The sequence below is a fragment of the Terrapene carolina genome, unplaced genomic scaffold, assembly GCF_002925995.2.
Source record: "Terrapene carolina triunguis isolate 2854851 unplaced genomic scaffold, T_m_triunguis-2.0 Scaffold190, whole genome shotgun sequence".
NCBI classification, from domain to species: domain Eukaryota; kingdom Metazoa; phylum Chordata; order Testudines; family Emydidae; genus Terrapene; species Terrapene triunguis.
The window spans coordinates 1,574,880-1,599,992 of NW_020664541.1; the positions used below are offsets into that span (position 1 = coordinate 1,574,880).

A 25,113-nucleotide genomic window follows, 5' to 3' on the forward strand; every position below is an offset into this window, starting at 1 on the left:
TGTGACGTTGTGCAGTCTACATGGTTTTATAAAAATATAATAATAAGTCAATATAATGTAACTGGGATAGATTTAAAGAAAATATGGTAATAAGTGATATAATGTAACTGGGATATGCTTCATACGAAAGGTCTCTTGTAAGGTATCATTACAAAGTGCATAATCTACTGAGTATGATCATCTAATTTGTATAAATGTACCACTCTTGTATCTAAAACTAGAAATATAAAATGTAACTCTGAGGGCCTATTGTAATTATGTAGAGTGTGGGCCATTAATGATGGTTTGGAATCTTGACGACTCCCATTGTCTGCAGATGGCTGTTTACCTGTGAGTCTCCCTGTATATGTGTGTGCTGGCAAGTGAGTAATGAAGTCTTGCAGTGACATGTGATCATGTCACCTCAACTGGAATCCATCTTTAACCTGGTGCTTTTCCAGTGAGGGGGGGGGGTGGAAACCCAGAGAGACAAAGGGTTCCCGCCTTATGCAAAAGATATATAAAGGGGTGGAACAGAAGAGGGAAGGAGAGGAGCCATCATGGAGAAGCCCCTAGATAACACCTAAGCTGGAACAAAAGCTGTACCAGGGGAAAGAATTGTGCCCAGGCCTGGAAGGTGTCCAGTCTGAGAAAAACTTACTGAAGCATCTCTGAGGGTGAGATTATCTGTATTTAGTTTGATTAGGCATAGATTTGCGCATTTTATTTTATTTTGCTTGTGACTTACTTTGTTCTGTCTGTTACTACTTTGAACCACTTAAATCCTACTGTCTGTATTTAATAAAATCACTTTTTATTTAGTAATTTACTCAGAGTATGTATTAATACCTGGGGGAGCAAACAGCTGTGCATATCTCTCTATCAGTGTTATAGAGGGCGAACAATTTATGAGTTTACCCTGCATAAGCTTTATGCAGGGTAAAACGGATTTATCTGGGTTTAGACCCCATTGGAAGTTGGGCATCTGAGTGCTAAAGACAAGCACACTCCTGTGAGCTGTTTTTGGGTAAACTTGCAGCATTGGGACAAGTGATTCAGACCCTGGGTCTGTGTTGAAGGGGACTGGAGTGTCTAATTCAGCAAGACGGGGTGCTGGAGTCCTGAGCTGGCAGGGAAAACAGAAGCAGGGGTAGTCTTGGCACATCGGGTGGCAGCTCCCAAGGGGGTTTCTGTGATCCAACCCGTCACAGAACCTTTTACTATTGGTTTTAATTCCCTTTGCAGGGTCCAATTCTTCTTGGCTATTGGCAGGTCTCACTTTATCCCTACACTTTTTCTGACCTTCAAGAGATAGACTACCTTGCTGATTCTTCCCATCTTCCATTCCTTGTAGGCTCTCTGTTTTCTCTTAATCACCTGTTTGAGATGCTTGCTCATCCAGCTTGGTCTGCAACCCTTCCCTACAAATCCATAAAGCCATTCTGCTTCCATCTGAAATTGTGAATAATTCCCTTGCTTCATTTATAGTGGATATTGTATTTGTTACCTTGAAGGTATAGTAGGTGATCTTGTCTGCCTGAGATTTGGCTGTTCTAAAATTCATAGATTCATAAATGTTAATGTAAGACGTGACCATCCTGACCATTTAGTCTGACCTGCATAACACAGGCCAAAAAACCTCACCCAGTAATTCCCGCATTATGCCCCTAAGTTGTGGTTGAGTGTGATGGGGCGCCTGCCCCACACTAGCCCATAAATGGTTAATAGAACCCTAGAGAGGCTACGCGACAGGCAGTCAATTGTAGAGGACCCTAGGGAGGCTGTGCAGGAAATAGCCAGTTGGAGAGGGGCTGCGAGGAACAGTCAATCAGGGTCGGGCAGGCCCATATAAGAAGAGCCGCAGGGCAAAGCAGGTCAGTCACTCCCTGGAGCTCGGGGAGGGAGGAGGACTGGCTGCCTTGCAGGCGGAGGGCAGCTAGCACCTTGGACAGAGTAGTGCTAAGCAGGTTCAGGGGAGCGAGAGTGAGGCCTGGTCTACACTACGACTTTAATTCGGATTTAGCTGCGTTAATCCGAATTAACCCTTCACCCGTCCACACTACAGAGCCAGTTAATTCGAATTAAAGGGCACTTAAAATCGATTTCTGTACTCCACCTCGACGAGCGGAGTAGCGCCTAAATCGATTTTGTTAATTCGAATTAGGGTTAGTGTGGCCGCACACCACCGAATTAATGTGGTTAAAAACCGAATTAATGTGCTTAGTGTGGCCGCGCACAATCGAATTTATACAACCTGTTTCCCAAATTCGAATTATCTAAATTCGGATTAATCCCGTAGTGTAGACATACCCTGAGCTTCTGGCTGACTGCTGGCATGCTGAGGCCCTGAGACAAGGGTGGAGAAGGGGCTGGGGTTGCGGGGAAGTGGCCCAGGGAAGAAGACTGAGAGGTTGAAAGGGATGCAGAATGTGGCTGCCATCTACACGGTCCCTGGGCCAGGACCCAGAGTAGTGGGCGGGCCTGGGTGCCCCCCCTGCCCCAATTGCCAGTGAGGAAGTGGCTGGGCAGTAGACTGCTGTTCCCCCAGAATGGGGGAGAACTGAGTGTGACACAGCCAGAGGGCTGTGTCCTGAAGAGGACGCCACGGTCCTTGGGGTGACATGGGTCCAGGAGCAGAGGTGACGGTGGGCGAGACACCACCAGAAGAGGGCACGCTAGCTAGCAGAGCTGATCCCTGGGACATCCAGCAGGAGGCGCTGCAGTGGTGAGTCACAACCCGTCACATTGAGCTATAACATATCTTTTACAGACACATCTACTGTTCATTTAAAGATGTCAATTGATGGAGAATCCACTAAATCCCTAAGTAAAAGATCACAGTGGTTAATTATCCTCGCCTGTTAAAATTTTCAGTTGCTCACCACATATTTTAACCTCTAATCCTTGTTTCTCTTCTCTGTATTTGCTCTAGTTTTTCTCTAATCCCATTACATGTGTGGGCACCAAGTCTGCAAACAATATTACACCTGCCCTGTATCTGATACTTTACCTCTATCGTTTTGCAGATGATTCCTCCTGCATATACATTTGAGAAATGCTTGGTGTGGCATTACATGCTATGCTCATAATTGTTACACTTTATATTCAAGTTCCATTTATAAATAGTTTATGACAGGTTAATAAATATTAATAGATGTTTTAATAAAAGCTTAATCCATTGTTCTGCAGTCCAGCTGGTCAATAGGTTGCTTCTAACGATCTTTTAATATGTTTTACTGATGTACTTTTAGCTATCTACTACTCCTGTCAGTAACATGGTTATAACATCTAGTAGTCTTTTATTAACCCTTTAAAATCATTTATAAATTAAACATTAATATAAAGTGTGACCCTCGTAACAGTATGTAATTTGCTATCTACTACAACCATAGGTCTCTCTGGACTCACTAGTCAATCTCCAGATACAAATTAGCTGTCTGGATAGTTTCACATTCACAGATGTCAGATCAGATTAAGTGTCCAGTATTTTCCTGGTTCTTCCTTGATCCCATTTTTGCTTCTTGTTGTCCTTTTTCCTCCCTCAGTTCATTTTTTGCCTAGATATTATTTAGTTCTTTAGTCCAGGGACTGCATCTTAGATTTGGTTGGATAGTTCCCGGCATAATGGGGTTCTGATTGAGACCTCGAGGGTGGAACCCTAATACAAACAATAGGTAATAATAGTCATCCTTTATACTAACCCAACAGTATAACTGAGATCAGATTCTGACCCAGTCTAAATTCGCCTCTCGTTTACACTTGTGCAACCCTTTTGACTAACTGGGGTCACATGCATAGGAATAACGAAGAATGGGGTTTGGCTTGGTATGTTTAGTACTTCCTAGAAGATGGAGGGAGAGGGTGGGACATAAAAGTAAATCAAGAGAAATGATCCCTGGCAGAGAGGAAAACATGCCAGGGCAATTTACATGCATCCTTTACAAGTGAGGAGCAAGTGCTGTTCAGTAGGGATCAAAGGTCAGGAGACTTTTTTTAGAAGAGGTGATGCTGTCCCTTTAAAACAGGCTCGGAGGAAGCTTGTTCTGATCTCTGATTGGACGAGCTGAGGCCTGTCTTCAGAAATCAGAGTAATCCTGGGTGATTTTATCCCACTCCACTTCCCTAAATCTGCTGCTATTGCTGCTTTGCATGGGGATTAAAGGGCCGGCAGTGGATTACGTAGATGCTGTTGCTGCAGAGCTCCCTCAAGTCTCTTCCATTCCTGCAAGGCACATAAGCTAGACGGGACCCAGTGATCACCTTGGCAGCCATGGGGCAGCTTCTCCTGAGTTTCCCCTCTCAGTAACTCCAGCATATTCTTTGCAAACTTTTATCTGCAGCTGTTAGGTGGGAGGCTGTGCAGTCCCAGTGGAGCTTTTCTCCATTTGGACAGGGACGGTGCGGACTGACGGCACAGGGTGGCAGCAGCATGCAGGCTTAAGTGTCCCAGGGACTCTGCTTCCCAACCCCACTCCCCAGCAAGATACCATGCTGGGGCCTGTCTGGACAGTGCTGGGACCTCCATAGAGTGGCAAACGTGGCTGGGAATCTCTATGTCTATACAACTGGTCCTGTTGCTGATGGTCTTTGCCTGGAGGATGGTGCCAGGAGCCATTCTGTGGCTTTTCCTCTCACTCAGCTGCCTCCTGCCTTCTGCTAAGTCCCAGGCAAAGATACCACTGGAAACGTAAGTGTTTCCCCCATGCCTCATACCCCTTTACCCACATACTCCTCTGCCCTCTACGACCCTCTGCCCTTCACTGTCTATTTCCCTCTTCTGCTACTAGTGCCCCAGTCCCCACTCTGCCATTCATCATCCCTTTTCTCTCAGTGTTCCTTTATCCCCTCTCGTAACCAGCACCAGTCCCTTCCCTTAAAGAGACACCCACCTCCCCACCTTTCAGAGATGTCATTTGTCTGGGGAACGACAGAGCTTTAATTGTACTTTTTGCATGGAATATTTCTTTGACCTGATTTTTGCCCTAGATGCAAAATCTCACTTCACCACCAGGTCCAAGCCACATTGGGAATCATTCCCATGGACCTGGGCTCACAGACAGAAAAGGATTGTTCTTAAAGTGTACAGAATAGCCTAGTGGACTGAGTTAAAGTCTCTGCCACTGGCCTGCTCAGCAGGGCCGGCTCCAGGCACCAGCTTGCCAAGCAGGTGCTTGGGGCGGCCACTCCAGAGAGAGGCGGCACGTCCAGCTATTCGGCGGCAATTCGGTGGACGGTCCCTCACTCATGCTCGGAGTGAAGGACCTCCCGCCGAATTGCCGCCGCAGATCACGATCGTTTTTTTTTTTTTTTGCGCCGCTTGGGACGGCGAAAACCCTGGAGCCAGCCCTGCTGCTCAGTGACCATGGGCCAGTCATGTCCCTCCCCATGCCTCAGTTTCCCTATTGATAAATTGGGGATAATGATACTGACCCCCTTTGTGTAGTGCTTTGAGATCTGAAAATAAAAAGTACTAGATAAGAGCTAGGTGTTGTTATTTATTGTAGTCTCTAGTCCATTTCCTCAGCTCCCAGAAGGAGCAGGCAAACATGGTATAAAGACAGCCTCTGATCTCTGGGGCAGCTGGAGACCAGTCTGGTTGCTGGGACAAATTTGAGCCGCCTCAGAGGTGCACTTATTTTATGCGGGTGTGTAACATCCTCCTAGGGCAGGGCTGTAGCACTGGTGCTCTGTGATATGTCTGAAGTACTTGAGTGAAGATGTGTCATTCTGGCCATCTTTATACATAAGATCTAATTTGTCTTACTGTTCCTAGTACTTCTATATAGTACTGGTACTATCCCCTTACACTGGCTATGTATAATATTACTCCAAAGGCTTACACAGCAATGACTATTATGCACACATGTGCAGTATACGTATGCACTGTACACACACATACATATTTTAGTGTAGGGTGGCATGCTGGTCATATCACCTCTCTCTGTTTCCTTTCCCTATTTGTAAAATGGGGATTATGACTCTAATCTTCCTTTATAAAATCCTGTGAAATCTGCAAATGAAAAGCACGTTAGAAGTGCAAAGTCTTCATAGCATTATTGTATTGTGTGTGCACTGCATTTGTATGCAGGTTTTCAGACATGTATCTGTGCATGGACTTTTTACACAAGGGTTTTAGTATGTGTATACAGACTTGTGCATGTGCCATACTTGTGTGCGTGCGTTTGTGCATGCACTCTGAGGGGTAGGGGAGTGCATGTACCTCTCCTCAGCGTCATGGATGGCTAGCCCAGGGCTGACACCATGCTACAAAGTAAGTCTTGCATTGGTGACGAATCTTTCTTTGGCAGGTTGCCATGATACTAACATCTGAATATACAGAGTTAAAAGTATTGGACCTTGCTAAGCTGATTTAAGCAACTTAACTACTTTAAGGTTAAAAATATATTGGTGTAGAATTTTTTATGCTACAATTTGTTTGAAAGGGAAGAGATTTGGATATTTCTGCATTACTCGGAGGGAGGAAAATCTGCTTCTCATGCGATGGCTGAAAGAAATGACATTGTGTTGGAGAAACAGTTACATGAACTAAACTATTGAAGAAAGCTTACGTCTCTTCCTGAGATCAAGAGGAGTGTTTTGCATTCAAACAGCTCAAGGTCTCTCTCAAATAGACCCAGAAAGATTCCATCCGTGGAATCCTTCATGTATTTACCAAGAAACCCACACATTCATCGCCACCTTTGGGGGCTTAACCCTGAGCATCTCATAACATTTTATCATGGACTTTATCCTGGCTGCTGCACGATAAATTTCTTAATAATTATGGTTATTAAATCACAATAACCAGGTAGCTACTGACATTTCAAGGCTTTCCCCCCAGAGGGACAATTCTGCATATTATCTGGGGTTGTGTGAACCGGCAGTCACAGAAGAAGTTTTGATGCAATCTGGTGAATATGAGTTTGGTTCTTTGTCCTCTTCTCTCAATCATCTAACAAAGACAACTACCTCAGATTCACCAAAATGCACCTAGCCCTCCAGCAGCCCCCAGGCTCCTGGCTTATGTGAAAAATAATTGTCCATTGGCTGTCTCAGTGCCCTTCTTGGGTCCCCATTTATTTCTGACCCCTATTTACCTACAGGAACCTCCCTTTTACACTGCTCTGATGAGAAGTCCCTGTATGCTGCCAGTTGCCTGACCTATGGGTATGGCTACACTTGCAGCTGAACAGCGCTGTGAGTTAAACCTGTCTTCGTACAGCTGAGTAGGGGAAGCGCTGCAGTCTGTCCACACTGACAGCCGCCAGCGCACTGTCGTGGATACATTTGCGGCACTTGCAGCGGCATTAGGAGTGGTGCATTATGGGCAGCTATCCCACAGAGCACCTCTTCCCATTCTGGCGCCGTGGGTTGTGGGAAGGGGATAGGGGGTGCAGGGCATTCTGGGTCCTGTCCCAGCGCCCCGTGATGCATCGCTTCGCATCCCAGCGATCCCTGTGTTTCCGTCCACATTTGGCACCATCTTTCAATGCCATCTTTCAACGGTTTCTGTGCAGCGCGGTCTGTGTTCCATTTCGGTCTGCGGGAAATGGAGCCTGAAATGCTGAGAAGAATGCTGACGAGTCTCGCCAGCATGTCATGTTTGGCAGTCGAGCTATTCCTTAAGATCCAAAGTGACAGTGAGGAGTTCGACAATGATATCAAGGAGTCCGACGATGATATCGAGTTGTGTAACACGTACAACACGAAATTGCTTGTGGCATTCACGGACATGCTCAGCACCGTGGAACGCCGCTTTTGGGCTCGGGAAACAAGCACCGAGTGGTGGGATCACATCGTCATGCAAGTCTGGGATGACGAGCAGTGGCTGCAGAACTTTCAGATGAGAAAAGCCACTTTCATGGGACTGTGTGAGGAGCTCGCCCCCACCCTGCGGCGCAAGGACATGAGATTGAGAGCTGCCCTGCCGGTGGAGAAGCGGGTGGCTATTGCAATCTGGAAGCTGGCAACTCCAGACAGCTACTGATCGGTCGCTAACCAGTTTGGAGTCGGAAAGTTGACCGTTGGAATCGTGTTGATGCAAGTTTGCAGGGCCATTAATCGCATTCTGCTCAGAAGAACTGTGGGGGGAGGGATAGCTCAGTGGTTTGAGCATTGGCCTGCTAAACCCAGGGTTGAGAGTTCAATCCTTGAGGGGGCCATTTAGGGATCTGGTGCAAAAATCTGTCTGGGGATTGGTCCTGCTTTGAGCAGGGGGTTGGACTAGATGACCTCCTGAGGTCCCTTCCAACCCTGATATTCTATGATTCTATGACTCCGGGTAACGTGCAGGACATTGTGGATGGCTTTGCACAAATGGGTTTCCCTAAGTATGGAGGGGTGATAGATGGGACGCATATTCCTATTCTGGCACCAGCCCACCCAGCATCCGAGTACGTTAATCGGAAGGGGTATTTCTCTATGGTTCTCCAGGTGCTTGTGGATCACCGTGGGCATTTCATTGACATTAACGCAGGCTGGCCCGGAAAGGTGCATGACGCATGCATCTTTCGAAACACTGGCCTGTTCAGGAAGCTGCAGGCCGGGACTTTTTTCCCAGAGCAGAGGATCACAGTAGGGGAAGTCGAATGCCCATTGTGATCCTTGGAGATCCCGCTTACCCGTTAATGCCGTGGCTCATGAAACCCTACACAGGGAGCCTTGACAGCAGCAAGGAACAGTTCAACTACAGGCTGAGCCGGTGCCGAATGACTGTGGAATGTGCTTTTGGCTGTTTAAAGGGCCGCTGGCGATCTCTGTATGGGAAGCTGGACTTGGCCGAAAACAGCATCCCCGCGGTTATATTCGCTTGCTGTACCCTCCATAATATTTGTGAAGGGAAGGGTGAAAGATTCAGTCAGGCATGGACCGCCGAGGTTCAACATCTGGAGGCTGAATTTGCACAGCCAGAGAGCAGGGCTATTACAGGGGCCTAGCACAGGGCTGCAAGGATTAGGGATGCCTTGAGGGAGCAATTTGAGGCTGAAAACCAGCAGTAATGTCTGGTGCCCTGCACGGGAGTGAAGTGCAGTGGTTCCAATGTTAGTAGGAATCTGTGTTTGCTAAGCTGATTTGTAGTGCCTGTTTCTTTCCTGGGCTAAGGTATCTTTTACTTTATGCAATAATAAAGACTGTTTTCAAAGCCAAAAAATCCATTTATTGAAAAGAAACACAACTGCTTGGGAATCAGAAAGGGCAAGGGGGTGGGGTGGGGAATGGTACAATCACAGATTTGCCTATGTCCTGTCTGGAGTGCTGTGCAATGAGTGCTGCACTTCAGGATGGCTATACTGCATGGTGATGGGGGTTGAGTGCAGAGGGTAAGGGTCATAGTTTTCAGGGCTGGGTGGTGAAGATACAGGTGTTGGAGGCAGCTGGTGGTGGTAAGAACCCGGATGTTAGGGAAAGTGGGTTGGAGGTGACATGGGGGCACAAGGGAAAGAGTTTTGGGACAAGGGCTGCAGGGGGGGGTGGGCGCGGTAGTGCTCCGCCTGCATGGCTACGAGCGCCTGGATAGAGTCCACTTGGCGCTCCATGATGCTTATGAGCCAATCCATGCTTTGCTGCCGGTGCTCCGTGCTTCGCTGCCGGTGCGCTGCGTTTTCCTGGCAGATCCTGCTTTCGCTCTCCCTCCACTCCTGCACTTTTTGATTCTCTTTAAGAGATTGATGCATCACTTGTTGCAGCATCTCTTCTTTGCTTTTTCGCGGTCTCTTCCGGAGTTTTTGCAGTCTCTCAGGCGGTGATAACACGGACGGCTGAGATCTCAAGGTTGCATCTGTAAAGGCAAAATGCAACACTTAACAGAGGCAGCATTGTTTATACCAGACAGAGTAATGATTCCCCCACACTTAAGGAGGGCACACACAGTCTACACAATAGCATAATTTTCCCATCCCAAAGAGAGCGCACATAACCCACGAAAGCCCCAAAATGGTGAGTAAGGGGGACTGATTGTTTCAGGGCTGTACTGTCCTCTGGGTTTCTGTGACTTGGGGAGAGCCAACAGCTGCAGGGGGAACCTACACTGAACACTGTCCCAACATTTTCCACAGGAGTTCATCCTGGAAGATATCTCGCTGCTGAGGGTGACCTGGGAAGCAAGGGAGGGTCTTCTACTGCAATGCGGCTTCTGCCCTGGCCCATATGCAGCTTGCCTGTGTGCAGCAATGGTCCCCTCGCGGCACAGTGGCGCGGACACATTAGCCTGACTGGGACAAGGACCACGGTGGCTCTCCCAAGAAACCTGCGCAAGCGCATTGCCCACGTTCTGGATGAGACTTTTGAAGAGATTACCAAGGCCGATTACCGCGATGTGATAGACCACATCAATGCACTATTCCGCATCTAGGCATGCATGCAGCCTTAACCCTCCTCCCCCAAAGAGCCCGCACCGAAAAAATTCCTTCCTGACAAAAAAAGCTGCTTACCGGGAACCTGCTCTTCTGTTTGTCCTCCACCAAGTACCGGCCACTGCGACTGGCTACCTTCCTCCTGGCTCGAGAAGAGCTCCCGGCTGCATGCCTCCAGGGATTCTGGGGTGTCTCCCCCCGTCCCAGCACCCTCACTCCCGCTTTCCTCCTCCTCCTCCCCCCACTCTGAAGTGTCCATGGTGGTACTCGGAGTGGAGGTAGGGTCACCCCCAAGTATCGCGTCCAGCTCTTTGTAGAATCGGCAGGTCGCAGGGGGAGCACCCGAGCGGCCATTTGCCTCGCAGGCTTTGTGGTAGGCATTCCGCAGCTCCTTCACTTTAATCCTGCACTGCAGTGCGTCCCAGTCATGGCCCCTTTCCATCATGGCCCTTGATATCTGCCCGAAGGTATCGTAATTCCTACGGCTGGAGCGCAGCTGGGACTGGACAGCTTCTTCCCCCCAAACACTGATGAGGTCCAGCAACTCACTATTGCTCCATACTGGGGCTCGCTTGGCACGTGGAGGCATGGTCACCTGGAAAGATTCACTAATAGCACTCCACGCCTGGCTGAGCAAACAGGAAGGGGATTTTTAAAATTCCCGGGGAATATAAAGGGTGGGTCTGACGTTTGGTCACCTGAGGCCAGGGCAGCAGAGTTCAAACTGATGACCAGAGTGGCTAGAACAGGCATTGTGGGATACTGCCGAATACTTCTGGAGGCCAATCAGAGCACATTGGGCGGCCATACTCCTTAATTCTCTCGGGGAGGTGGAGTACCAGCAGCGCTGTAGCCGCGGAGATACAGTGCTGTACGTGCCTTGCCAGTGTGGACGGGGAGTGAGATACTGCGCTGTACGCGGCTTTATTGTGCTGTAACTCGCAAGTGTAGCCAAGGCCTCAGTCTCTCTTATAATTGTCCCTAATGAGTCTTCTCATGCCTTCCCATGGCTCTTCTCTTCTTTCTGGTCTTCCATTTGTCACCCTGTAGTTCCCCATCTCTGTCTCCATGACTCCCCCTTTCCTTTCTATCCCCATGCTTCCCCCTAACTCCCTGGCCAGCACTGTCCTTCTCTTTGCCTGCAGGAAATGTAGATTCTCCAGCACCCCAAGTGCCACACGTAGCTTCAAGAAACCCAGCAGAGAGGCAGCCAACAGGGCTAGGGAGGCAGCCAGAGAACAGTCAATAGAGATGCTGCTGTGCTCTGAACACAGCTGTGCCACAGCTGCCTGCCCATTGCCACAGTCCCAGGATATTTCCTGGGAGTCTGCAGTAGTATTTCCAATCCCAAGCATTCAGAAATCATGGGATTGGCTTAAAAATCATATAGTTTTTTTAAAAAATAGTAATTTCAGGTTCTTTTATTTATTTCCCGGTGATGGAGCTTTTAGGGTTCACATTTTCAAGCTTTTCTTTTGCAACTGTGAGGGCTTGAAACTTTTGTTTCTTCTCTTTTTAATGAAAGCTCTGAGATTCTCATGCAATCACATGATTCCAGGAGCCCTGGCTTTCAGAGCAAACACCAAATATCACAAGACTTGATAAAATCAAGAGCGATAGTAACACTGCTGCAGTTCCCCTAGGCAACCTCCCAGAAGCCCTATGTGTAGCTTTCCTATCATCATCATCATCATATGGGTGGGTAAGCAGCTTTTGTGACTTAGTAAATTTTCATGCCAACATTAAATGGCTTGTAGAGACAAGTTGTTAAATGAGCTGCTTCAGGGGGCTATTGAGTTAAATAATGAGATACGGGTAATCAGATCTCATGCTTCAGGACATCAGCTGATCACCATAAGGGTCTGGAAGGAATTCTTCCCCACCCCCATGCATTACACAATAGGCAAAGTGTTTGTTTTTAGCTTTTCTCTGGCCAGAAGCAAGCTAGTGGGCTTGTCAGAATAAGGGTCTGAGATGGGAAAGTGAATCCTGTCTTCCTAGCGAATTCAAATATTCGGTATTGTTTTCAGGGTATAAAAAAAAAGATGACTGTGGCTGACAAAACAGGATGCAGAAACCAATAAACTGACCATAAAAGCCAGAAATACTGAGTTGCTTCCATTGACTTCAGTGGGAGCAGGATCACACACAGGGGTTAAAAAATGGATGTCTCAGTGCTTGATTTACCATGCCATTGCACTAGTTTTTTATGGTGGTGGAATGCCATTGATTTTGATTGCATTATACTGTACTGGCATTGCAAAGAGAAGAATCAGGCCCTCTAGGTTTAAAGTTTTCTTAGAACTGGGAAGAATCCCACTGAAAATTATAGGTAAGAATCTGTACTCCATAAGCAACTGGTTTGTTCCGATAAGTGGAGACAGCCATGTGTTCTATAAAAAAGTAGATACCTCTTAAGTGAATCCCTATAAAAGGAACTGAGTGTAGGTGGAACATCCTAACATAATTCCTGATTAAGTATTCTGACAATTACTGCAGCCATATATGCTAATTTGGGGAGGAGGCAATATCTTTATGCTCAGCCTGCATGTCACCACCCTTATGATCTCTGTGTGGTATTGCTATTGTCTATTATTTGTAGGATGGCATACATGTGCATGGTACTTGACAGAGAAATAAGATTTGACCCAGAATCTGCTCCCAGTTTACACCCGTGTCAGTCCAGCATACCTTCACTGAAAGCAATTGCATGCCTTGGATTCACACTGGAGTAACTGAGATCACAGCCTGGCTCATTGTCCCTACCCCAAAGAGTGCATGGTCTAAGGGCTGAATCCTGAGATCCTTACCCTGTTATAACTCAGATTTTACTTGGTCTTTACTCAAGCAAACTCCTGTTAGAGTCAATAATGACTGAATAAGAACCCCAAAACTTGGCACTGTTAAAACAGCCTAATGGTAAGGAAAGACCAGGGTGCAGAGTGGGCCACAGAGATGATGGTTTCCCACTACTGTTGTGTGTTTCACTAGCAGTTCAAAAAGAAAACATGTTAGCACTTTTTCTACTGTGTCATAGGTGTGCTTGGTGATTTGCATGCATAGGGAGACGGGAAGTGATTCATGCCTGCATGACTGTTGCCCTTTGATGCAGCTTATCTACCTGATGTGTTAATACTGCTGGTTTTCCTCTTTTTCCACTTTAGGGTGAAGTCCTGGGCAGATGCCTTTGGTGGGGAGATATATTCCATCATGACAAAGTATTCAGGCTCGCTCCTCTTACAGAAGGTAGGCTATACCTGCAAGGACCTTTGCTGGTTTCAGATTTCCCTCCTCTGTATCTTCTCTCTCTGTGTGTGTCCTGGGGATCGACTGTAGAAGGGCAACACTAGGAAATCTTCACTAACTTTCAAGACCATTTGGATTCATTTCCCAGTCCCTACCCTCTAACTTTCATTGGTCCAACTTTCATTTGCACCTCTCTCTGATGCTTTCATTGGCTCATTAGCCACTTCGGACTCAGAATTGCCCTCCTGGCTTTTCATACTGTCCATGGGCACTGTTCACCTTTCTCCTCTGACCTCATATCCACCTATTTCCTTTAATGACCATATTCACTCTTCTCCTCCCTTCTTAACTGCATATACATCTACACCCCCACCTGCTCACTCTACTCCAATATTGCCTTCCTCTCTGTTCCCTGGGCTTTCCCAACTGGGGCTCTCTTGTTTATTTGTACTTCCTCATCTGTCTTCCTCCCACTGTTCCACTGAGTCACTTCCCTCTCTTTAAATCTTGCTTTAAAATTTGATTTTCCTCTTTAGTTTAGGACTGATTCTCTGAAGGGCGTTGTGATGCCATTTCTGAAAGCAGCTGTATACCACTAGATTGCCTTGGAATAAAGAATTGCTCACCCTACCCTGCCCATCATGCACAGTTCTTTAATCCATGCCCCTGCAACTTCAGCACAGGAATAGCAACCTTCATACCCTCCACTTCTTGAAATTCCAGCTGCTAGGAACATCCTGATTGGCAGCAGCTGGCATAAATGGGTCCAGCTCCAGTGACTTCAGTGGTGTTTGGCCCATTTGCACCAGCAGAGAATTTGAACCATCTTGTTTGTTTCGCTCCGTCCATGAGTTCAGGTAGGAAATGCTGGAACTGGAGAAGCACAGGGCAAAAATCTGTCTCAAGTTTCTGCTGGAATTAATCAGTTATGAACCAGCACGTAATTATCTGAAATAATGAGCTTGCTTTGGTCAGGCCAGCTCCTCTTTTGCTGTCCATGAACTTTGGAGTGATTGAGTTCCAATCGCAGAAGGCTAATTTGAAGTGTGCATGTGTGAGTCTGCATGGGACGTAGTATATTTTATATGGAACAGGCCAATGCAGAAGCTAGATGGGGGGCGGGGGGAGAGTGTTCATTGAAATTGCCGGGGGACAGAGTTCTCATCAGAATCCTGGCTGAGAGGCAGTTCCATGAGCCAGATAAGGAACCAATCACACTCTTCATGAACTCACACACAGTGACTGTGCATGTAGGTAGGTTAGGCTTTAGCATGGAGAGCAATGAGCACCAGACCTGCCTCTTGATCATTGTCATTCCCCTGGCTCTCATTGCCAGAGAGTAGTGGGAGGGAGCTTCTCTGTTCTGATTCAGATCTTCCTTCTGTGAAAATCAGCCTCTTTCCATATGGCCACTGCCAATGGCTCATTGGCTTGGATGGCCTCCGTATATAGTACTGAGGGTGGGCCTTTGAAAGTGCTCAGCACTGGCCTGTCCCTGCTCCCAGTGAAGCTAATTGTAAATTGGGGAGCAGGGTTCAGCCAGTGCTGAGCATTGTTGAAAATCACCCCCAAGTTGCTGCATGAGCCTGCTGGTGCAATCAGTCTCCCTGTGTTCTGCTTCCAGGCAATAGGTGTCCGTGGTGGAACCTGGAGCCCCTAGTGGATGACAGATATGTAGCCCGGTTATCATCCTCTTTGCCCAATCTCCCAGGGGACTCTGCTCCAATTATGGCCTAGTAGATAACCCATTTCTGGGAATAGGGAGAAGTGAGAGTAGTTTCTACACCAATTTCTATATTGTAGAAAGGGCTAGTGCTAAGATGCTGTGTCATGATGGTGTCTTTTGTGATAGTGGAAGGCATTCAGTGCAAGCACACCCAGTAACCTGGGACACCATTGCTTTCCCTACCTGGTTGCTGTCCCTGTCTGCTATAGACAGCTTGAGGAGGGGAGGGGAGGGATGCTCTCGCGCAACTTTGACTCCGCCCTTTGTGCTGCAAGCATAGTTTTACCAATCAGCCTCTTTTTGGTGCTGCTGGAGAGGACAGGGCTCAGTATGAGCACCGCAGAACCTATCTGAGAGGATGGATTCTTTCCTCGCACCCACCATCCCTTCTCTCTCCTACTTCCCTGCATCTTCTCTTTGCACCAAGCCATAAATTGCCCTTCACTCCTTCTACCTGTTTACATTTTGCCCTCTTTCTACTGATAGAGCCACTCCTGTGCTGCAGCTACAAAAGGGACAGAATGTTGTTCCATTCACACTTCCTCACCTTTCTGCTGGACCCTCTGGAAACTCCTTCTCTAGTGTGTTCCCTTCTGTCTGATGCAAGAACAGATTCCCTCTCTGCCTCCTTGGCTGTGCTTGTCTGATAAATGTCCTCTGGTCCTTTAGCATGAGTCATCTACACTGATCATTAGTCCTGTTCATGAGGAGCATACATGTGCCACATTGGAATAAAATGCGTCCAGACCCTTCATTGCCCAATTCTTACCCAGCTGTGGTGTGATACCAAAACGGGCTGAAGCCGGGCCTTTAGTAGCGGTGATGATGGTTGCCCCTTGCCAACTCTTCTATAGTGTCACCAGCTGATGGAAGCAGCTTCTGGCAGGTATCCAAGTTCCCTTTAGACCTAGAGAAGCCATTCAAATGGAAGCTATTTGCTTTCTGCTGGGACCTCCATCTCCTGCGATGTCACAAGGCATTTGCCCCTTGTCATGATCTTCATGGAAAGACTGCAGGTATGAATTTTCCATCGGGTTTTATAAGCTTCACCATCTCTGTTAAGGACTGTGAGAAAATGCTGCCGTCTTTGTCTCCACTGCTCCATCAGAACCAACCAATGCTGCTCTTGTGGCTATTTCTGCTCAGAGGTTAAAGGCTTCCACCTTCCTTAAAGTCAGAGGGGTTGTTCCTTGACAAACCCAGTGTTATGAGAAGCAGTGTGGTCTGTGAAAGGCAGTGTGGACAAGTTACTAGGAGCCAGGATATGTGGGTTCTATTCCCACCTCAGCCATTGGCTTGCTGGGTGACCTTTCACCTCTCTGTGCCTCTATTTCCCCTTTGTCTGTCTTGTCTATTTAGACTGTAAGGTCTTTGGGAGAGGAGCTGTACAGAACCTAGCACAACAGGGCTCATAGATGCTACTTCTAACAATAGCAGTCACCATGTTTAGATCGTCAATAAAAGATTGCACCAAATCCAGCAAAATCTTATGTGTGATTCTCTCAGAGACAAGACGATTGATTTCTGACTGAAAGACAGTTTGATTCTGACCAGCAAATCAAGCCCAGGATTCATGCAGCAGGGGTGGCACCTGTCTTTCCCTGATAGAGGACAGAGCACCCCCCACCCACGAATAGCCACATTTCATCTGCCCCCGTCAAAGATACTGAGCAGTGCACTGATAGAGAGAAGGCGGTATCTGCCTCTCTCTTGTGCACGATGCAGACCTGCTGCACTGCATGCAGATGGACTGGGCTTTGCTTGAAATGGAATTCTTGATGTCAGAGTGGGACACTGGTTCAGCGGCGTCTCAGGGGAAGAATGCCACTCATTGAGTCACCATTGTCACTTCCTGCAGGAACTGGTTTTGATTTCTGATCCAACACAGCCCTGCGTACTCTCTCCTTCTCTGAGTCATCTCCCCAAGTCCATTTCTTACCCAGTTTAGACATTACTAGAGAAATACACATGCAGCTCAGACAAGTCTGAATTACCTCTCCCCCCCTTGCTCCCTCTCGAATCCTATTTATTTTTCCCTCTCGTCCTGGGGTTTTCCCTTCTCTTCCTGCTGTGCCCATTTTCCCGGGTCTTTCCTCATCCTCTATCCTGTTAGGAAACTCTAGATCAAACACCATCTTCGCTAATAAGCTCCTTAAAGCAGATGAGCTTGAAGGACTTCAATCTGCATGCTTGATGCTATAGCTGTGGAGAGAGAGAGAGATTTCATGAGGCTAAGATCAGGTATCCTCCTAATGCAGTAATGTGAACAAACCTCTTGAAATAGGTGAAACTTGTTTTCAAAGAGGCCAGACCTACAAAGAACTTTGATGTAATCCAGCACCCGCACACACACACACACACATGCACCCAGACTCAGGTTATGTTAAGGCAGGGGATTTGAATGCACAGAAGTCAGAAAATTCAAATACAAGAGTTTCCAAAGCAACGTTATCATATTTGAGCTACATGGCACATTTCACACATGAAATATTTTGGCTTGCTGCTACAGCATTATAGGTATTTGGGGCGCTTTGCAGACAAATACAAGGACAGGTCCCTTCCCTAATGGATTTACAATGCAGAGGCCAAATCCTGGAGTTTTTTCTCAATGTTTGCTCACTCCTCACTCAGGCAAAACTCTTATTGAAGTCAATGGGAGTTTTGCCTGTGTAACGACATAGTAAAAACCTGAGTAATAACAATAAGGACATCAGAATTTGGCCTTGCATTAGGAGCTTGATATATTTACAATGTAACTAAATTCCCGTTGCTATTAGCACCATAATTTTTCATTTCCTACCTTTTCTATATTTAAATCTTCTATTTCATTAATTAACATTTTGCATTGAATTTCATTGGCAGTTTTTGCTTGCTTTTGTTGTTTTAAAGAGAGGAAAACTAATAAGGCATTCCTATTGCAACCCACACCCCCTGCTTCCAATCCTACTGGATACCGCCAACCTGCACCCATCCCACCAGGTCCAATAAAGCCTTAGGCTGTGTTAGAATTATGATGACACCAGAAAGCAACATGGAGCCCCATTCCTCAGCTAGCAGTGAGCCAGGAACCAGCCAGGACATGGTCACAGCAAATTTTACATAGCCACTAAAGGATGCTTAAAAATTGATTTGCTCTGGTCTGCTGAAATCTCCACTGCAATGCGTTGGCTCTGCTGTGGGAACAGTGGCAAAGCATACATCTTCTTTAGCTTTGGTGGTTCCTTTTCTGTGAGCCCTATTTTGAAAACTTAAATGGGACTTAATGGTTCACAGGCCTTTTGTGTTCAAAGGGGTGAATTTCATACAAATTGCTTTCACCCAAAGAGAGAAATTACTTTAAATTAGTCATTTCTTTTCTTAAGAGTAATAAAAAACGTGTGCATTATGCAATAAGTAATACTTTCTAATTCCTGATAACTTCTAGTAATTAGATAAAAAGGGCTGGTTCATTCCTCCCCACTGAAAAATCCATGGGAGGAGAAAGCATAGCAGAAGGCCCAGAAAACTCTATGAGGCTGACAAAGTACATTTGAAGGGCACAAAAAATCCAGGCTTTGTTTTTCTATGGCGTGTCGAGTTTGCCGGCTATATAGTCTACCAGCTGCTCTCTGTTATACAACAGCCACTGCTGAGAATTTCAGTGACCACAGAACCCAGCCCATCATGGAAAACTTAGTTGTTCATGGTCTGGAGGACATGTGGATCAGGATTTGACCCTAAGTAATTGAATTACTTACTATTGTTTTTACTGAGAAAAGAGAGCTCAGTGAGGGTGAAATCCTGGCTCCATTGAAGTCAATGGAAAAACTGCCATTGACTTCAATGGGCCCAGGATTTCACGCTTACTATATTTAGTTAATTAGAAATTGAAAAATGAATATGTTTCCTAGAACCAGTTCCTGCTTTCCTTTGTGGCTAAACCCCGTTGGCTTCAGCTGGAGATGAGACTGAGTAAGGAGATTACTAAATATTGCAGAATGGCCAGAACAGACAAATTAAATAATGAATGTTAAGTGATTTTGCTGGGTGAGGGTGGAATGTCTTTCTCTGACTTAAGTAGTGGCACTGTCAGTGAGTTATGCAATGCTAAGTACTTCAGTGGACTAAATTTCATGGAGGTTGGAACAGGAACATATATTTGGCAATGTAAATCACTTCACAGACACAGCAAAGGATACAGAACTCAGCCTCCCCAACTTGTGCTGAAGGAGAATCCCAATTAGTTGTTACCATGGTTTTAAAGGAGTGATGTAGCTTACGAACATAGACTCTTTTTCTGTTTGTGACTTGTACTCAAGCAACTTATCGTTTTTTCTTCTGGTGGTGGTGGGTTTTTTTGTTTTTTGACTCTTTGTTATTAAAAATTACTTGCTGAATAATTTCAGCAAATGAATCTGGGTTGATATTTGATAACCAAGATTCTAAATGTAATCTGTGTTGGTTAGTTTTGATTGGACACAGAAGTCTACCTAGACATTTATAGTGCACTTATCACTATGGTAACTGATCATAATACCTGAGGTCACATGGCATTATTTGTGTTCCCTACATGTGGGATGTGAATATTCTTTCAGCAAATAGTCTCTAAGAGTCCTATTAAAATTCACTGTTTTCATCAACATTCCGGCCAGTAAAATTATTTGCTAGAATATTTCATGGAACACAAAGGTGAACACAGCCCCACTGAATTCATTGAAATGTCCAGCTGCTAATGTTGTGCAATATTCTCCCCACCCCAGAGAATTCTAAGGGTTGAACTGTGCACACTATGTGTGGCTGGGCTCTTAATGTACACTGTGGCTGGTAAACTCAAGTGCCCATTGTTATTGATATCCTTTTAACCTCTAATTACTGATGTGTCAGAAGCATGCTCAAAATCACTGACAGGAGTGCAAAGTGCTGTTATTACCCTGCTAGAGCGAAAACGCTGCTGTTCAGCCCTGCGCTGTTGGGAACAATCACTGCTCCATCCTGTACAACCCCAGTTTATCCACTGCTGACAGTGTTTTCTTTGCACAGAGCATGCATGCAAGTGCTAGTATAGTTTTCCCAGCTAACTTGCATTCCAAGGGGAGATTACTCTGATCTCACAGAGGAGGGCCCTGATTAAAGCCCCCAGAGTGGCAGAGATCAGCTTCTCTGCAGATGAAACTATGACACAGTTAAATGGGACAGGCTGGCAGCAGCTGGGATGAGTCCCGTGGTCTCGTCATCATCCAGGGCCTTCCATCTGTGGGCTGTAAATCTCCTGTTGGTAGTGTTGCTGTGCTTTGCAATCATCCCCTCCTCTTCTTTTCCCCTCCCCCATCCAGTCCAGCTACCCAGCAGCAGCAGCATGGATGCAAGGGCTGGAGTTTTTAATCCAGTAAAACCTTGCTCTGTTAATCATGCCAGACAGTACTAGCAGCTTCCGCACGCGCCTGCCGCAAGCTGGGTATGATTCTATTTCTGACCTACCTCCTCAGCCCTGTCCCCTCCTCAGGGCGTTTCAGACTCCACATATGCTCAGCAGCCTTCTCTAATGATGAGTGAGCTTGTCTAACAATAGGAGCCCTGGTGGTTTATCCCAGAGACATTCAAACCCCTCGCCACATCTTCTAATTAGAAAGGACCACCAAATCCTCTGCCCCCCACTCATTTTGTATCATGCTGGAGAATGAACCTCAGGCTGAGAGCACTGGTATGCTGCCAATATTTTAAAAAGGGGATCTCACAAAACTTTCTCCATGTAGCCTGTTTATAAATCCTGCACATCCGGGGGCAAGGGTGGAGTGCATATACTGCAAAGAGAAAGGCTGAGGGACTAAGGGAATCTATTAATTTGTTTTCCCGCTTAAATCAAAACACTCTCATCACCATCACCACTAGCAGGATAGGGGCTCTGTCCTTTTTGACAGAGGTTAATCACATTGTCTCCTTTTGCAGTTTGTTTCCCTTCCTGCTCCCATCTGGTCTGCTCCTCTTTCCTCGTTGTTTTTAAAGAGAAGACATAAGGACTATCACATCTAACATGGAAACTGCAGGGGTGATTTAGGCATGCACAATATAATTGCCCAGTTTGGAATTTGGACAGAATACTGCGGGTTAAACCCCTATTTTGTATCAGATGTCAGAAAATCTTGAATGACTATGAAATTGTCAGGACTTTGTCTCAGCGAGTGGAGGGCATCCCCAGCTCTAGTGCTCATTAACCCCAAGGCAGGGAATTGGTTCAGCACTGACTCTGGAACTCAGTCACCATCACCACTCCCTGCACCCCTGGATTTGTCTGGGAGGTCTCCCAAGTCCCATATAAGCACTGATAAGACCCAATCCTCCTTGGCTTGTGAGAGTTGACAAGAACTCAGCTTGAGGTGGCATGGTGGCAGGTATGCATGGCACATATACAGTTATCTTTGATGTACATACACACATTGGCAAGCTTTCAAAACTTGGCTTCCATTTTTGCACAGTTTGCGGGTGCGAATAACCACAGGCACATTTTTGCACGGGTGATCATTTGCTGGTGCAGCTGAGGTAACTTAGACAACTACAAGCACCTGATGGCACCAACAAATCAGTTACTTATGCGTAGAGGTCTAAATTAACTGCATTATGCACCAGTTATTTGCACAGGTCCAACTGAAGGGAAGAAAGGGGAGGCATAGAAAAGGATAGATGAATATCAGGACCACCCTTTAGATGCATCTCTCCTCAGTAACTAGAATGCCCAGCTAATGTAATTGATTCACGACTTTCCTAGTGAATCTTTTATTCAGTGAGGATTTTCTCCTTTCCTTTGGCCAGAAGTACAAAGATGTGGAGCCCACTCTGAAGATCAAGGAGGTGGATGGCTTGGAGCTGGTGAAGAAGTTCTCAGAGGAGATGGAGAGCATGCTGCGCAGAAAAGTAGAAGCTGTTGAGGTACAAACTTGAGAACTTTATGGGGAAATCCCCTTTTGCCAACCACAAAGCTAGATACACTGAAAGCCAAATGTTTAAAGGTATTTAGGCACCTAATGATGTAGATAGGATCCTAGTGGGAGTTACAAAGCACCTAGGCACCTAACTTCCATTGAAATCAATGGGACTCAGGTACCTATGTGCTTTTGAAAATCCCACTAGGTGCCTGCATCTTTAGGCTCCTAAATACCTCTAAAAATATCTGGTCCTGATTTCCCTGCAACTGCTAAGCTATGCAGGTATAAAGGTTATACGAGGAGTTCATTGCCCGTCCAAACAACAGCTGGTGCCTCTTGACTCCATCTGTTATTATGTAGCCACTAGCGGAAAGATACTGGCATACAAACAGAGGAATAGTGGCTTCTACCTCCGCCAGGGGTGAAAAATAAAACAAGTGACTTGGCTAGCTTCAAAATAAATATGAGATAATGAACATTCATCCAACAGATCCAGGGCTAACTCTCCAAAAGGTGAGACCCCTGCCCTGTGCAGTGAACACTGGCTATTGAAGAGTGGCAGCCTGTTTGAACATTGTGTGGCCCAGTGTGGCATACTGTGACTATTGTCACTGAGCAATACCCATGGACTGTGAGTTTGACTCTTGCAGCTGCTTGAGAATGTGTATTGTGCGCATTAGTTGCTCTCTGATTGGGTGAGGTTCTTTGACCTGTGTTATGTAGGGAAGTCAAGCTAGAATCTTGATCATAATGGTCCCTTCTAGTCTTAACATCTATGAATCTGTTGTGTGCCAATGTATTTACCCTAATTTTAGAAGTGCAGATCCATAGTCACAGAGTCCTGGCTCCTTAAAAAACATTTGGTGTAAAAAAAGTAAAGATGGGCCAAAACCACAATATTTGGATCTGGATCAAAAGGAAAGTTTAGGTGTGTTCAGGTCCAGGGTTTTGGTTTGACTCATCAGAGAGCTAGGGACCTTCCATGAAGATTAGACTCAGATTCAAACTTGGATTGCCTTATTAAGGCCCATAACACAGCTACAGTTTATTGTGCAGTGTTGTAAATGCGGCTGTGTTTGAGCAGGATTCCATTTTAATCTAAACAAATGATCAGTTGATGCCCTGAAACATGAGATTTGATAATGCAGATGATTATTTTAGCTTCCATAGCTGGCAAAGTTTACCAATGGTCATAACATTTCCTGGCCCTTTTGAAAATCCAGTCATCACACTGTTTGTCTCAGTTCCCTTTATGTTGGTGATAGGCTGAAGCTGAGCTGGCACTGGATTGTCTTTTTCACAGGGCTCCAGTTAAAGTGGAATGAAAACTTCTGTTGTTCTTCTGAATAGAAGTCTCTCTCTCCAGGGCTGCCCAGAGGATTCAGGGGGCCCAGGGCAAAGCAATTTCGGGGGCCCCTTCCATTAAAAAAAAGTTGCAATACTATAGAATACTATATTCTCGTGGGGGACCCTGTGGGGCCTGGGGCAAATTGCCCCACTTGCCCACCCCCCTTCTGGGCAGCCCTGTCTCTCTCTATGAATATGTTCAGTGCCACGTACTCATTATTTGGGGGGACAAAGTCTTAGGAATGAGTAGTTGTGAGTACACTCCCCAGATTTGAAACTTGCTGCACAGAACTTTAGTACCTTTATTGGATGCAGGGGAATTTGTAACCTCCCGTAGCTTCCTCTGCTGTGCTGAACTAGATCTGAAGTCCGAGTCACTGGGTTTTCAGTATTTTGTGAACAATTCATGCTTCTGAAAAGACTTGTCCGGTGTTTCCCACTCATCCTCCCTTTGTGTGTGTTTGCATTAGAGGCTGGTGGAAGCTGCGGAAGACGCAGATCTGAACCATGAATTCAACTCCTCTCTGGCGGTACGTTCATATCCTTCAATGACAAAGCCCTGATTCATGTGACAGGGACCATGCCAATAGCCAGGCATGGTCTGCCAATCCCAAGAGTGCCCAGTTATCTAACCATCCCATTCCTAGGCATGTTGGGAATTTCCTTGCCTTCAGAGCACCCAGTAGCACATTAATAACTCACTCCTGTCTCATTAGAAGTCATTCTGATTAAATAAGTGATTCCCATGGCAGGTCCAGGGCATGATGGCAGCTCCTCACTCTGCCACAGTGGTAGTAAACTCATGCTGAAGAGCACCCTTCAGATTCTTGCTGCACATGCTGGTGGCAGCTGGGGATGTTGCAGAAAGAAGGGTGCTGATTCCTTCCACTCCAGACTCTCTGGCACCCCCAGCTGTGGCTAACTCATGGGATGCCCTTAAAGGTGATCTCCAAAGGAAGATCTCCTGTGTGCTGTGCCATCCTGGGAGAAAGGGGTGCTTTGTGATCAGCAGGAGAGGAAGTGGAGTTTTAACAGGGGGAATAACAGGGACTCCGAATGATGGATAAGTGGAAACTCTCCACTTCCTCTTGGATTGGTATGTTCCACTGTAAACCTCACTTCTTGTCATTTGGCTGCAAAAAGCTGGTGGGGCTGGTGAGTTGATCTGATCACAGACTGGCAGTGGTTTGAGCATTGGCCTGCTAAACCCAGGGTTGTGAGTTCAATCCTTGAGGGAGCCATTTAGGGATCTGGGGCAAAAATCTGTCTGGGGATTGGTCCTGCTTTGAGCAGGGGGTTGGACTAGATGACCTCCTGAGGTCCCTTCCAACCCTGATATTCTATGATTCTATGACTACCAGGTAAGAGTGATGACTTGGCCATTATCAGTTCTACTGGAGCTACCTGAACACATCTGTCAAAGAGGGTGGGGTGAAGGATTAAAGATCGAGGCTACATCTACACTGCATGCTTCTTTCAGTGGAGTGTAGCGTATGTTCTCAGGTAGTCCCCCTAGCATGGGTTTAAGTAGCAGTATAGATGGTCAGGTATGGCTTAGACAAGG

At 46.3% G+C, this 25,113-nt stretch overlaps 1 protein-coding gene across 1 annotated transcript in view; it reads left to right on the forward strand.

Moving 5' to 3' along the window:
- The first annotated feature begins 2,600 nt into the window (after positions 1 to 2,600).
- CACNA2D4 (calcium voltage-gated channel auxiliary subunit alpha2delta 4) overlaps positions 2,601 to 25,113 on the forward strand; it is a 163,325-nt gene continuing 140,812 nt past the window's right edge. Inside the window, exons 1-5 of the mRNA XM_026654338.1 lie at positions 2,601 to 2,704; positions 4,619 to 4,666; positions 13,496 to 13,577; positions 22,090 to 22,206; positions 24,020 to 24,079. Coding sequence (XP_026510123.1) covers positions 2,601 to 2,704; positions 4,619 to 4,666; positions 13,496 to 13,577; positions 22,090 to 22,206; positions 24,020 to 24,079 — 411 coding nt within the window. The remainder of the gene's footprint in view (positions 2,705 to 4,618; positions 4,667 to 13,495; positions 13,578 to 22,089; positions 22,207 to 24,019; positions 24,080 to 25,113) is intronic.